Source organism: Micropterus salmoides, unplaced genomic scaffold, assembly GCF_014851395.1.
Source record: "Micropterus salmoides isolate LMB-PRFRI ecotype aquatic unplaced genomic scaffold, ASM1485139v1 Ms_hic_scaffold_6, whole genome shotgun sequence".
NCBI lineage: Eukaryota > Metazoa > Chordata > Actinopteri > Centrarchiformes > Centrarchidae > Micropterus > Micropterus salmoides.
The window spans coordinates 9,835,237-9,849,871 of record NW_024044348.1 but is presented as its reverse complement, the minus strand read 5'-3'; the positions used below and the strand labels follow the sequence as shown (position 1 = coordinate 9,849,871).

The 14,635-nt window shown below is 38.4% G+C and overlaps 1 protein-coding gene across 15 annotated transcripts in view; it reads left to right on the top strand.

Annotated features, from left to right (window-relative positions):
• Positions 1-14,635, top strand: part of neo1a (neogenin 1a) — a 156,573-nt gene that overhangs the window by 74,570 nt on the left and 67,368 nt on the right. For all 15 annotated transcript variants that reach the window (XM_038700677.1, XM_038700682.1, XM_038700686.1 and 12 more), the window contains exons 3-4: positions 9,811-10,086; positions 11,159-11,309. In XM_038700677.1, coding sequence (XP_038556605.1) covers positions 9,811-10,086; positions 11,159-11,309 — 427 coding nt within the window. The remainder of the gene's footprint in view (positions 1-9,810; positions 10,087-11,158; positions 11,310-14,635) is intronic.

Here is a 14,635-nt window from a genome sequence, read left to right as displayed (position 1 = left end):
AAAAACAGCAATTCAGCAATCAAACATGCAACTTGTCACACTAGCAACATGCACAATGGAGATGCCGGTTACTGATATTAGTTTAGAGCAGGCCTTTTACAGTGGCTGTCCTCTAAAGTGCATGTTATATTGCCTATCTTCCTGAGCGTTGTTGTAAAAACAGAGTAAGAAATCACTCCTGTAAAGAGTGAGAAGCGTAGTAATCAGGTTGCAGTGACTTCCCCTCGCATCACTTGTACGCTAAACAGCAGCTGCGCCCCAGGGCCCATCCGCTGATAGTCATAAATGTTTAGAAGGGCGTTCTTTGCACAACATCTGGTCTGTACCCAGAGCGGTTTAGCAGTTAAAAATATCCCTCCCCTTTCTATGAGCTATCAGAGATGTTAAGCCATGCAGAGAGTTAGCTCAACATACTTAAAGGTGTGTGTTAGCTGAGGATATTGGATACTGAGCTATTATCTATTATCTGAGCTATTATTTAATTTCCAATATGACAACCTAAAGATATTGATACTAGGAGGCAGACAGTCGTTCTGGGGCAGCAGTTGTTGTCTTAGGGTTTCATTGTACTTTTCAGGCACTGAGTGTTGACAAGGTTAAGTTATGCTATTTCTTTTGTCTCCTTTACCCGAGAGCCTTTTTTACAGCCCAGTAGATAAAATAAGAAACCCTGTCTGAGGTTGACTCCTGTGGAACACCACCCATCTGTCTTCGTCCTGTCCCTCTGACGTGTGTACATTTCTGCATTTTTGCGTTAGGGAGTGTGTATGCTTTTGTGGTTGCCACATATATCATAGAGTTCAAAAGTACTGATTCATCTTCAAGCCAGTCTTTCCACTGATTAACTGAAGCGGTTCTATTTTTAGCTCAGTTGTAAACTGTCATTGTTATCAGCTTATGTTAACAGACAGCTGTTTGAATCAGATGAAAACTGAGCGTATTTGATGAATGAAACTATTTGTATGGTCCAGCATCATTTCTGTTATAGCAGTTACTCCCAGTCACCCCTCACTGTTGGTGAAAAAGATAAATATGTTGTGATGACACAGCCAGACTGTGCATTTCATCATTTCCACAGTATGTCAGGCTTGTCGGGCTTCATGCATGATGAAGTGCTTCAGTGACTTCTTTATTAGATTCCAACACACAGCCATTAATTAATCCTGTTTTCATTCTTGTCAATCTTGGGATACCACCCACCTGTCACCCCCGACAGGATGAAGGTTGCTGATGCCTATTACAGTGGAGCGAGTGAAGAACATCGGGAGAGATCTTTTCCAAAACTGACAGAACCTTCAAAGTTTCTTTTTTCCTCACTTCTCTTGACTTTGTTTAGTATGAAAGCAGTAAACTCGATTTTTCTTTCCTCCTAGTTGTTTGTATAGATTTAAACTTGCAAGTTTATGTTTATTTTTAGGTGAACACCCACAGTCTTTCTCAATGATTGGTGGCTATACATCTATTATATCTTCCCAAACCATACAAACTTTGTAATTAAACATGGAGGTTTTCTTTGTAAAACATTTAAATCAGCCCCATTTTTGACCTCATCCCATATTCGTATTAAACCAAACGACGCAAAAGCAAACTCCCTCTTGGAGTAGGATATGAAGAATTCATGCTGTGGTTTTCATGTAACATGCACAGCCACTTAAGAACATCACTAAAGCACTACCCCTCAAAGCTAAATTTCACAATGATCTTGGCTGCATCAGAGCGACAGAATCTTTTTTTCTGTGTACCATAAACCCTTAAGTGCCTTTATTGAGAGTGATAACGGGGGATGAACAATCCTGTCTTTGTATTGTTTGGAGGGTATATTTTTCATTGGGTTTTGGAATACAATGCAATTAAAGTTTGACAACAGATACAGCAAAAGAGAAATACAAGCACTTGTCTCTCAGAGCAGCTTTTTATGCAACTGATTGCTTTTTACTGCCCATCCGTTTCCATGGTGTTGCCAGCGCTTATGCACACAAACCCGACGGTGCTTTTTCAGAAACCCAAAAGTGAACGGCCCACTGGCTTTTTAATCCAGACTTAAAAATAAAACCCTGAAATTGGATGCTTAACATTCAAATAAATGAAATGTCTAGAATTTTCACAGCTTTAATTTAGCATTAGAAAAATTCAGAAGAAAAACATCACGCCAAATCCTTACCACTTGTAAAGAAAAAGTCAAATTCTAAACAGAACAACATATGTGAGATTTAAAATTATACTGATTTACTAATTCAGAAAAGTACACCTGTACAATCAAACACAATCCAATGTTTTCTTATAGAGGTGATGAACAATAGCCCCACAATAAATCCTGCCGCAGTTTTAATATTCAGTCTTTGTTGACACTGTAAGAGAGGTGTTAATGTAATGTGTATGTTTTTTGGTGTAGCTGTATTCGACTGTTTCAGATTGTTTTAACCGCACTCATTTAAATGCAAGTGGTACAGAATGTAAGAAATTGATGCATTCCAATAGATCACGAACATCTCCACTAACTACATGATCAAGTATTACTAGAGAATTAAAGGAAGAGCTCTCTTACACAGAGCCAGGACAATGTTAAGCTTTCACAAAGGTTACAAAGATAGGACTTATTGCACCTGTGATTGTTTTAGGTGTACCTAATAAACTGGTGACTCACACTCATCTGCATAACTTTTAAAGAGTTTCCCTTTGTGTTTGACTGAGTGGAGTTCTGTTTAAATAGTAAATTATAGATTAAAGTAGAGAATATCAATAAGTAATGGATACTTTACTGTTTTATTGTAATAATGTAACCTAAATATGTAGGCTGAATAGCATGATTTGCTGAATGGAAGAAGCCCTTAGAAATGTTCTCCCCTGAAGCTCTGAAACCTTCAATTAGGGAATTAATTATCACTTACGCTACAGCTGGCCTTAAAAAGGGAGCATGAACAGAAAGGAGGAACTGAACTGAATAAAACAATGTACATATTGTAAAAAGGGATTTTACAGCAGGGAAATACATTTAGATCTTGCCTAAGCACACTTCTCAAAGCCAGTACATCTAATAGATTATTGTCTTTTTTTGGACTACATGAGTACCCTACCACTCCCCCATTCACCCATAGTCTCAGATTTTCATTGCCATTGATTGGATGTCTTCATACTCTGTATAATTTACTCCAGGGTTGGATCTATCACCTCACTGACGGAATTTGGGCTTCTTTGGCTCAGCAAACACGCTGACTAGTTTTGTGAAATTCATAACTCCCCCAGCAATATGATTGTGGCTGTCTTTGTGTGCATGGGTTGCAAAACTGTAATAGATGTGTTGATAAGGGAGGACAATGTTGCAGGGAAAGGTGGAGCCAGCAAAGGTGTCATTATTGTACTTTAAAGGAAAACACTATTCACTTTGGATGGTCATACACCAATAAGTATCTGTTTGTTACAGTCATTGCATTTGAGGAATTATTCTGACATGAAGGGCTTTAATTTTCTCTTTTAGTGTACCCACTTTCCTTCAACCTGACTTATGTACTTCAATTTCAGGTATTGATTTCCTGCATTTCCCAGAATGACTTTCACCAACCCCCAGAGAATGGGTGAGCACCTGTTGAATTCAGAGAGTGAGAAGTAGTGGAAATAATAGTGTGATAAGAATGAGAGCCGCAGTTGTGGCTATGTTACATTCTGGTCTGCTGATTCTCTTATCGGTGTAGAAATTGGGGTCTCTGTCTCTTTTGTGATTTATTTCTTTCATGTTCATGATTGCAAAATGTCGTATCTGGAGAGAAGGCCCTGCTCTTTTACTCTAAAGGACTGTCACCAAAACCAAACATTTACTGCTGATCTCCCAGTCTTCCGCCACCAAGCTGGAAGAATCTTGACATTATGTTGCATGGTCTACAGTATATGTTTGGCTAGTTACAAATAACTATTAGGTACACCATTAACCACAAATCTTACCCAGCAATGCAAGATAAATCCTACCTCACCCTTACCTGTTTGCCTGCTGTTTTCAGTATTGCATTTAAGTTCATCTATATTTCAAATGATATACTCTATCTCCTGCAGTGTTTTCCCCCTCATTTCTTGTTGTGCGGACAGGGGACATTGGCCACAGCTGGAAAACATCCCAAGTGGCTACATGTGTTGCAGCATGCATGGTTTAGCCAGTATCCCAGAATGCCTGTAGGCATGGGTTGTCCAGCATAGGCACAATGCGTTGCTTTGTTTCTGTCTCTCTCACTTGAAAGTGAGTCTTTTGACAGGATTAGCCTAGCATGACATGGGTTTTTTTGCAGTTCATGTAAATGTTAACTGCCAAATTGTTAGTTCAAATAAGACTGCTGTTTTGCAACATAGTTTTTTTTTTTTTAAGGTATGTTGTTTAGCAAAAGGAATTATAGAAATTGTCTCTTTCATCAGTTCCCAGTGTAAAGAGCTGTACATTTGAAGAATTGCCATAAAGACTGTTCATTGAGCACCAAAGCTTCAGCATTTAATTAATCATACTTCCTCTTTGCTAATATAATCATCATTTCAAAGGTAAATATGAACTTATTTGGATTTTACTATCATGCCTCTGAATTAAAATATAGTCTGATTTGGTAGACGTACATGTAACAGTAAATATTTAAATAAATTGCAGTAATACATTTAAGTAAAACATAGCAATATTATTAGCCCTTATTAGAGAAATAGTTATTTTTGTGCTAATAGGAAGTGAGTAGATCTGATGTCTTAGGTATCTTATGGGATAAACAGTTACAGTCTAAATGGCTAGGAAAATATGAGCATGCTCAAAGGCACACTGCCCACTTTTTTGATCTCTTGATTCTGTTTTTTTATTATAAATTTTCACAGTGGAAAATGGGTTATTTCATCTTACCAGTCCAAACACAGCACTTTGTCAGGCCAGAGCCATATAAGTAGGTAAGCAGCTCCAAAAGGAAAGCCAATTAAATTTTTTTTAATCCTTAATTACTTAAACTGACTGCTTGGAAATGTGTGACATAGAGCACAGTTGTATTTCATCCAAGGTGAAAGGCAGCTCTTTTGCAGTCATTTACTAATTCAGGTGAATCTAAAGGGAGATCCCTAAAGTCTTCTGCATATTCCATTAAGCTGCTCATTGTTATTCTGTACCTGATTTTAATTAAGAATAGTAGGAACCCAACTGTGTGATTTTAAGTGTATGTATATGTAAGTGTATGCATGTGTATGTGTGTGCCTTGTTGCACTCACTTTTGCTCAGAGGCGGGGAAGACAGTCGTTACGCCTGTTCATAGCTCTTTGCAGCATAATTCTTTTCTGCTAATCTCCATCCAATGATAGACACATTCATTCATTAGTATTCATATGATTATAAGCTCTGCTACCAAAGCCAAGCAGATGATGTAGGGTTTGGTGAATATAACTAACCACTCTTCACAAAGGAGGCATGTGGTGCCACCACTTGGTTAACTGCTTTATTTTCTAGGAAATTTGTTGTTTGGAGGAACAATAAGATGAGCAGAGTTGCATTTTGCTTTTATTTATGCTTTTTGAAATGAATAAAAAACAGTTTCCCATTTGCATAAAGGTCTCTCCATTCATGTGTTCCAACCACTGGGCCATTATTGCTTTCTTTGAATCATTTGGCTTTATCACACTCTGGCAGTAAGTGTTGAGATTGGCAGTACAGCACTTCTGTTCAATAGATGGTGCTGAGCAAGGATGTGGAAAATGAAGCTCCCATCCAGTCCATTTAAATGGAGAATTGTGATTAATTGGAATCGATAGTGTTAGCATCGACACTCACCACTTCCCATCTACAGTGTCCTGCCTTGACCCCCGCTTAATGTGGTTATGTACACTTCAGCTAGTCCACATAACACACATGCATGGACACACACATATACAGTACATATTCGAGACATCATAACATGAAGCATCCACTTCATTAACGCTGCCTGTTACAAAATACTACATCTTAAGTCATGCCTGTGTGAGATACAATTCCCATATACACTCACTCACACTGAAAGTGATGAGCCTGGAAAGTTGTGATGTGGTTGGAGGAACAAAAGATAAGTCGATTGAGAACTGGAAGCACAGCAGAGTCACTGCAGACTGAGTTAGAAAGTGCTCACAACAATTTGAATTGAAGTTCTTTCTGCAAGTGTTCAGTCTTCGTGGAACCAAAATTTCTTGTCATGTCTGCAGATGACTTTCAGGTCTCTCTCCTGTGTCCTCTTTGGGCCAAATGTCAAGTTTCAAGCCGTTACACAAAGTCGTGGGTATATCACTAGCTATTAGACCTCGGATGCATCAGCTCAGGGGATCATTTTCAACCTCACCTTTGAAATGTCATTGCTCCATGGGCTAGGATTTCTATTCCTGTGTAGAGAGTGCTGCCTTTTTACTTTATCAGATTGTACAGTTGTACCATGAACCAAGGCAGCTATGTTGCTTTGGGGTAACTACAAGTGTTTATTGTGCTTTTTTTTGTGTATCCATGTTTGTAAAGTAAGATGAGACAAACATATCAGCTTATCTGTATGTTGAGGAGATATTGGCCTTAAGTTCAATATCTGGTTGTCCACTTTGAGAATTGAATAGTGTATTAATGCATCATTTCTTTGCATAAAAACCATGTAATGTCAATAAAAAAAGATGCTGAGGACCACTTCACTGAAGCTAAGAGACACAAACACAAAATACACACTTACTGTATTAACATTAAACCTTCTTTTAGGAATCAAATTTAAAGCTTTGTCACTTTAATACATTACAATACCTAACAGATAAAATAAGGCACATTTTGTTAATATCATAAAGATACTGAAATTGAACAGCCTGGATAACTCACTGGATAGACAAAAAACCATTTGCGATATATTAGCTGACAACTTGTAAAAGAACATGACATTCAGATTCAGTGAATTCGTTGTTACAGAAAACACAACCATCATGCAGCTCCTGGGTACAGCTACACACACAACCTGCAATGACATTTCTTTTTTTTAAACATTTAATCTATTTTCCTTGAATTTGAATTAAATCTTCATTGAAAGCCTGATATATATTCCAGAATTCTCATTAAAGTTGACTAAACTGATTACTCACCCTGCAGTACAGCTGCTAATCATAAAAAAAGTATTTGATTCAGTGTAGAGCTTCAGTGACTCTAATCTAAATGATTCAGCTCAGGCTTTTTTCCTACCCTTGCATGATTATACAGTAGGTGATTGGCAGCTTTGATACAAAAATATCAGTACTGGAATCAGCTAAGCCTATATTAGCTGAACTATTGTGCTGAGATATACTCAGAGAAGCAGTGCACCTTGGTCCGGGCCAGAGGAGAGTCTGTAGCTGTTTGGGCCTTATCTTAAAGTGTGATTTGCCCTGAAGCCACACTTGGCAGGGAATTTGAAGAGCTGTCTGTAGGTGAGAGGGGCCAGAGACATCACATCGTCACTCAACATCACTTTTTGCGTAAGGGCACAGTTACAGCAGGCAAACTTGCATTCATAAATCGATAAAGACACTCTGAAACAAGCCTCTTTTTTCATCCTTAGTCACACATATTTTTATCCATTCATTTCTCTCTCACACATTACACACACATTACCAAGGAGACAACCACAGTCAGCCCAAAAATTCAAGAGGCCCTCCATGGTAATAACACAGCATGATATTCTTTTTATTGTAGATGGAGTGGCCTTCTTTCTTTTTAAAAAGAATTCTCCCTTCTTCACTAATAAACCCAAGAATAACATTTGCAGTTTACACATTGTAAGTTCTTTTTAATTGAAACCATTGTGTGCGATTGTTTTGAACGTGGCCCGCGAGTGTTGGTTTCAGATCAATGGCTTCAAACGCAGGAAATAATTATTTTGCGTTGAGATGAAAGTCAGGGTACAGCAGCACAAACAGCCTGTGGATCCAGCCTTTTTTAATTAGTGCTGTGTGTCTCCTGCTCTGCGTGGCAAATTAACATCCACCATCGAGGATAAGTGATTGTGCTGCACAACGGTGTGTGGGTGGTTGTGTTTGTGGATGAGAATTTGTGTACATGGGGTCTGGGGTGAGTGGGGGTTACATTTTTTTTTGGCCTTTTCTACTCCTGACAATCTATAATAATAAAGACTATAATATAAATTGTAAGATATCGCGTCCAATATGCTGTTCCATTTTTTCAGCTATAAATATTAGACCAAATATACATCTTGTCATAGTTTAAAACCAATATTCCAAGTTTTCATAACTTTCCTAACTGCTGTGTTAACTGTACAGGATCAGTCTGTTTGTTTTTCCAGTCTGGCTCAGTATGACTTAATTCCAAATTCCAAATGTTTTGAAAATAAATATAGTTGAAGGTTGAATAAGTTAAATTGAATAACCTTAGTAGCTTTTTGAAGCTAATGTGTCAAGATTCCCTTTCTGCATTATGTCTGAACTCCACTGAAAGTGGTGGCTTTTTAAATAAGCATGCATTTTAAATTCACCTGCTTTCTATTATGTCTCCATTAAAGCACCTGAAAACTTGGTTTTAAATCTAAATGGTCATGACTAAATAAGTAACAAGTATTAAATTTAATTTGGTAAATTTTAGACACCTTAGGAGTAATTTAACTACAGAGGCCTCAAAGTTATACATCAATGCCATGATATTGTCACATATGATCTACTGTATGACCAGCTGGACGCAGACAGGAAGGACTGCATTACAGTCAGAAACAGTCTATAAGCGGGCTTTGAAAACAATGGATAATAAGTCAAATTCATATCATCATTGTAACATTTTACAGAAGCATGATTTTTTAAACTGGGAAAATATGGTCAAATTTGCTGATATCTTGCTTGTTTATAAAATGTTCCATGGTTTAGTCCGCCCTCCACTCAATGAATTTTTTACACAAGACCTTAACTCATCTACCAGCTACTTCCAGAGGTGACTGTAAAATACCATATAGGAAAAGTTCCTTCGGACAGTCAGCCTTTTCCCACCGAGCAGCGCGTACCTGAAATATGATACCTACAGAATTAAGAAACATTTCTTCTCATACCACCTTTTCAAAAGCTATAAAACAGTGGTTACTGGACAATCAAATATGTAGTCATAACATGCAGTTATGCTTTTGTAATTGTTTTTAATATATTCCTGTACTCACATGTCAATGTATTCTACGTGTCATATTATTTGTGCTTGTCTGATTTTGTCTGTGCTTATGTAATTCGTGTTTTAATGTTTTATCCATGCTTCTGTGTTGTCTGATTATGATTTTAAGTGCATGTTTTTTTTTGGTTTTTTTTATGTTGTCTGTATGCCATGTTTTAATGTTTTATAAGATCAACCTGCCAGGGACTCCAGATGAAAATTAGTCTGTATGGCTAAATCTGGCTCATTTACATTTGGGCATTGTCCTTATGTTCATTAATGTGCACTGTCTCTTTTAAATAAAATAAAGGTTTGATCAGATTTGATTTACACTGACCATTCAATTCACTCATCATATTTTGATTCATATTCAATTCATATTAATGCAAAAAAGTATGTGACATATCCTTTTTCCTTGAGTCCCACCCACAGAGAAGAAAACAACAACCCAGAAATCTCAAGTCAAATAACCAAAACTGTAAATTTGGCAGAAAATAGTTTCATATGGAATCGGAGAATGAGAAAACATGTTTTCAGGGCCTTTAAACAATTGTATGTATATGTAGGAACATATGAAATGTCATTGTTTGTGACCTTAATTTCTTGCCACCTCTGATATGTTCAGAAATATTTTGTCATTCTGTTAATGTTGGAAGTGAGTGCTGGTTTTACATCCTTGACCTGTCGTCTTTCAGGGATGCCCAGGTTTGCCAACCAGCCATCGCCGACCACTGTGCATCTAGGGAACAGCCAGGTGATGGCATGTGAGGTCAATTCGGATCTGGTGCCCTTCACCCGGTGGGAGAAAGACCGCCAGCCGTTGGAGCTGAGCACCAGGCTGGTCCAGCTGCCCAGCGGAGCCCTGGTGATCAGCAACGCTTCAGATGCAGATGCTGGCCTTTACCGCTGTCTGGTGGAAAATGTGGGATCGTCCAAGTCCAGCGACGAGGCCCAGCTGCAGATTCTGCCAGGTAATTTGAGGAAATTGAATAGGTGAAATGTTGTCCAGTAAGAATGCAGTTAGTTAATCAGTTAGTTTTTATTGGTAGATGTAGGATTTTGTGGTTATAATTTCAGTCACAAACACATTATGTTTGCTGGAATTATTTCAAATTTGTTTGGACCCTAAACTTCCATTGCTATAGAACAGTGAAAGCATTTTTTTGTTCTTGTCCTCAGTTGTACCTGTTAATCAAACATTTTCACATCCTCGATTACAGTGTAATTATATTGAGCTTATACTGTAGAACCACTTGTGCAGTAAATTGAAATTAAAACATAGTTCAGTGCATCATTTGATTAAAGTGGTACATGGTGTCCCCTCTGGGTTGTTAATTACCTTTAGCATGAAGAAATCTGCCTAAATGTAATGAGAGATGGTCGAGTACCAAAAAGAGAGGAGTAGATCTCCCACTGGGGTTATCAGTGATGCTGACAGTAACTCAGTTGTAGCTCAAAAGGGGGCTAAATTCCGTTGTGGCAGAGTCTTGTCTCACCCCTCCACAAGTTTTATTTACTGAGTTGTTAAGCACCAGGCTCCTGGCAGCACAAGGAAGATATTAGAGGTCATAAATCAGACTTCAACAAGACACAAGTAGGATCTTTATCTCTGTATGTCTCCTCAAAGGATGTATGGCAAAAAGGCTTGATGAATACAGAAGGAAAGCGCATAAAGCTCTGTGAAGAAATTGAAAGAAATTTTGTTTTTGTGTTTTGTATGCTACCAGATGTTGAAGTGACAAATACATTTGTACTTGTTTGGTTTATATGATGTCATAACAAATCAGCTTGAGAATACCGTTACTTGGGTTTTTCCAGAGAGAGAAGATAAGAGTTGAGCAAAGTGACATTAACATGGACATTATTCATTTGACTGTTCTTGGTTTGGGTGTCAGGAATGATTCCCCATCAGACAGGAGTTCTTTTGAAGTTTTTAAGACAGATGACACCACTTATGTAAAAGGTGGCTGTTCTGTTTCACTTACTCACACCAACGTTAACCTCAGCCTGAACCTTGACCTTTTTTTTTTTCTCCCATCTAAGAAACTGGAGAAGAGAGGAAGCTGGAGTTCCTGGTGCAGCCTGTATCTGTGACCAAGGTGGTGGGCGCCAGCGTCCTGCTACCCTGCGTAGTCACTGGTTACCCTGCGCCGCATGTACGTTGGATGTTTGGAGACAAGCTGCTAGAAGAAAGGTATGAGCTTGAACTCTGTTGGATTTTTGATCCATTTCAGAAATTAAAGAAGGCTTAAAATGCTACAGGCTTTCTTGGGGCATACTTCTGCTTTTTGCACCTTTCAAAATCACCTTTACCAATCAAAGTTGCCAATAATTACTCTAAAGCCAGACACTGCTGTGTTCAATGTTCCCTGGCTCTCACATATTCTAGGTTTAGGCTTTAGGGTTGTCAGCTGAGGGGAAGTTCACAAATTAAGAACCAAGAGAGAGTGTCACAGCGTCTGTGCTCTCACTCCTCTGGCTCTCATTAGCTCAGACAGAGCAGCTCAAATCCCTCGGAGAGAATTGCATTGGACATGGGAAGTTTGATTCTCACCAATTAAGAAAGCACTTTGTTAACCTAACCCCTGTGTACCAGTCCTGTAGCATAAGAGCTTTGCAACTTGTGGGTTCAACAGAAAATAGCTTAAATAGGGCTCATTCATCTAAATCCAGCCCCAGAATGGGATTTCTCCCTTCAGTGAAATTAAATGTAAGGTCATCACTTTGGTAACCACAAGGCTCCAGTGTGGTATGAGCTAGAATATCATTAGATTTTCCAACCGTAGTTCCAAACACAGAACTACATCTCAAATTAAATGACTTAAACACCAATGAGTACCTCTGACCTCCAAAGGGAGCTTGCTAAAAACACACACACACACACACACACACACACACACACACACACACACACACACACACACACACACACACAGGTGTCGACGTTGGTAATTAGCAAGTCCTTGCAAAATTGAAGTGGACCACCATGCTCCTGCCTTCAGAGCAGAAATGGATTGTGTTGTGAATACATTACCAAGACTGTTCTTTTGATTTCAATACGACATTGACAATTAAAAAGAATAGTACTGGAACTTTCTTTTTTCTCCTTGAGAGTCTGCTGTCCCTCTCAGGCATTACATGAGAGATAGAAGAGGTGCTGTCAATTAAAAACTGGTGTGGCATGCAGTGTAAGGGAGAGAGAGGGGAATCTGCAAAGAGTGTCTAATTGGTCTTTGGTGCACAGCACAAATGGGGCCTTGAAAGTGGCAATGCTGAAGCATGAGATGAAAGTTTATGAAGATGTGTCAAAGCTACTAATTGAAGGCAGGGTGACTCACTGACAGTGGGGATTATCACATTAATCGTCTGCCACTGATGCTTCAGCTTGGTCATAGCTCTTGTTTTCTTTCTGTCAATTCAATTCAAATCAGCTTTATTTGCATGAATGTATAACAACAGTATTGCCAATGCTACATATAGATTACTTAAGAACAATTAATTTCATACATTTCATTAAATAAGTAAATAAAACAGTAAAAGTTGTGTTCACAATAGTAGAGAGACAGTTTTATCCTGAGCTACAAGATAATTTTGGTGATTCAAAATGAGTGCAACATGAAGCCATGTATGGTCATTTTAGACAATACAGATTCTTGGATGTCTAATTCTCCCCAGTAATTTTAAAGGGGACTGACTCATTAGAAGTACTTTTAGTACTATTAAAGACACAGTGGAATCCTTAAAGTATTTTCAAAATGTGCCATATGAAGGATTTCTGTGTTTGAAGAGTCTCATAAGTCTGTGACAGACGTTACTGTTTCTTTCTTTTGTATCACCTGTCCAAATTGCCTTGTATGATGTGACGACTGCTATAAAACTCTTTGATGTCAGTGATGACCGATGGGGACAGAGCAAAGGCCTGAAATGAACATTTAGAACAGGTGGTTGTTTAACTCTCAGCTGAGAAGTTGATTTCTCTATACTGAGTTACTGTATCTTATCTCTTAAAAGTCCAGTATGCTGGGATCATACTACACAATGTTTTTTGTCTTTTGAGATGGTCACTCTGTCAGATTAGGCAATCATAGTCATAAATTCTTGATAGCAAAGACCGTATCAACCAATCATGGCTAGCAGTCTCTGCAGGTAAGGCGGGCTCTGTCTTTTTCCTTGATTGTGTGGGTGTACAGATTGTGACGTTGCACCCCCAAGTACATTTGATTTGGTATATTGCCATTGAATCATATGGTCACAGTTCACTGACTAAATAAAAATTCCTCTTTCACTTCGCCACGTTCTACACAGAAGTGTGCAAGAGTATGCCCGTTGTAGGTCATCACAGACACCTGTCGCAAAAGGGGAGACCAAAATAATCTGATCATCCAGAGGTGGCCCAGATGCTGTGTCAGTGCTTTTCCACTATGACACTTAAACAGGATAAAACAAGCAATTGGTGTGCCCGACACTAATTTTCGTTTGTCAGGTTAGGGTTAGGTTCTCATTAATAAGTAAGAGCGAGTAGATTGTTAGTCGTCTGGTACCTTTTTTTTTTTTTTAAATATGTCAATACAGTTTCAAATTCAGTAAAGTTTATTTATATAGTACCAGATCATCAGAAGTTCTCATACAGAGAAGGTCTAGACCGTACTTTTTATAATAATATTTACAGAGACCCAGCAATTCCCGCCACAAGCAAGCACTTAGTGACAGTGCCAAGGAAACACTTTTAACAGGCAGAAACCTCGATCTTTAGTTTTTCAAAGAGAAGTAGGGGGTACTACTCAGACTATTATGCACTCTTGTGTGAAATTATTCAACTAAAGAATCTCCACACTGTATGTTGAATGAAAGATTGATATTGTGGTATCAGTTATGCTATGGTTTATTCTCCTCACCTCATATTCATTTAGGCCCAGAGATAGTCTATTGTTAAGGAAACCAAGCTCACCATTTATTCTAATTATGCTTCACAACACCATGAAAGAATATGTAACACTTGAAGCTGCCCAGTCAACATGATAAAAATACTATACAGCCCTAGGAAATGGACCTTTGGATTGCTTACAAATACTAGTCCTGATGACACAGGACAGCCATCTTTTGTTCTTGGGAGTATCACTCTATCACCTAATAGAATTCCCCAGCAGTCAATAAAATGGATGAATTATGCATGTCGGCCAGCAACAGGGAATTGACAGAGCATGTAAATCAACCCCCTTCCAAAGCCTCAAAACCATCCATCTCCTCTCTTCCTAGCCTTCTCACCTTCATTTAAATATGATTGTGTGTAAAGAGAGAGAAGCATGGTGTGGGACATTTGTTTGCATTTGGACTATTATTGGACTGCAGTGAAACCCTCTCACACATAGGTTTCATATTACAGACATATTTTAAAAGAAAATACTTAAGCAAAAGAAGAGAGGTGATCCCAAATTGCTACGTTATTGTTAATCTAAAGGTTATAATCATTACAATTTCAAACCTGTGGTTACTGGTGGGAATGTCAGGCATGTTTTAACA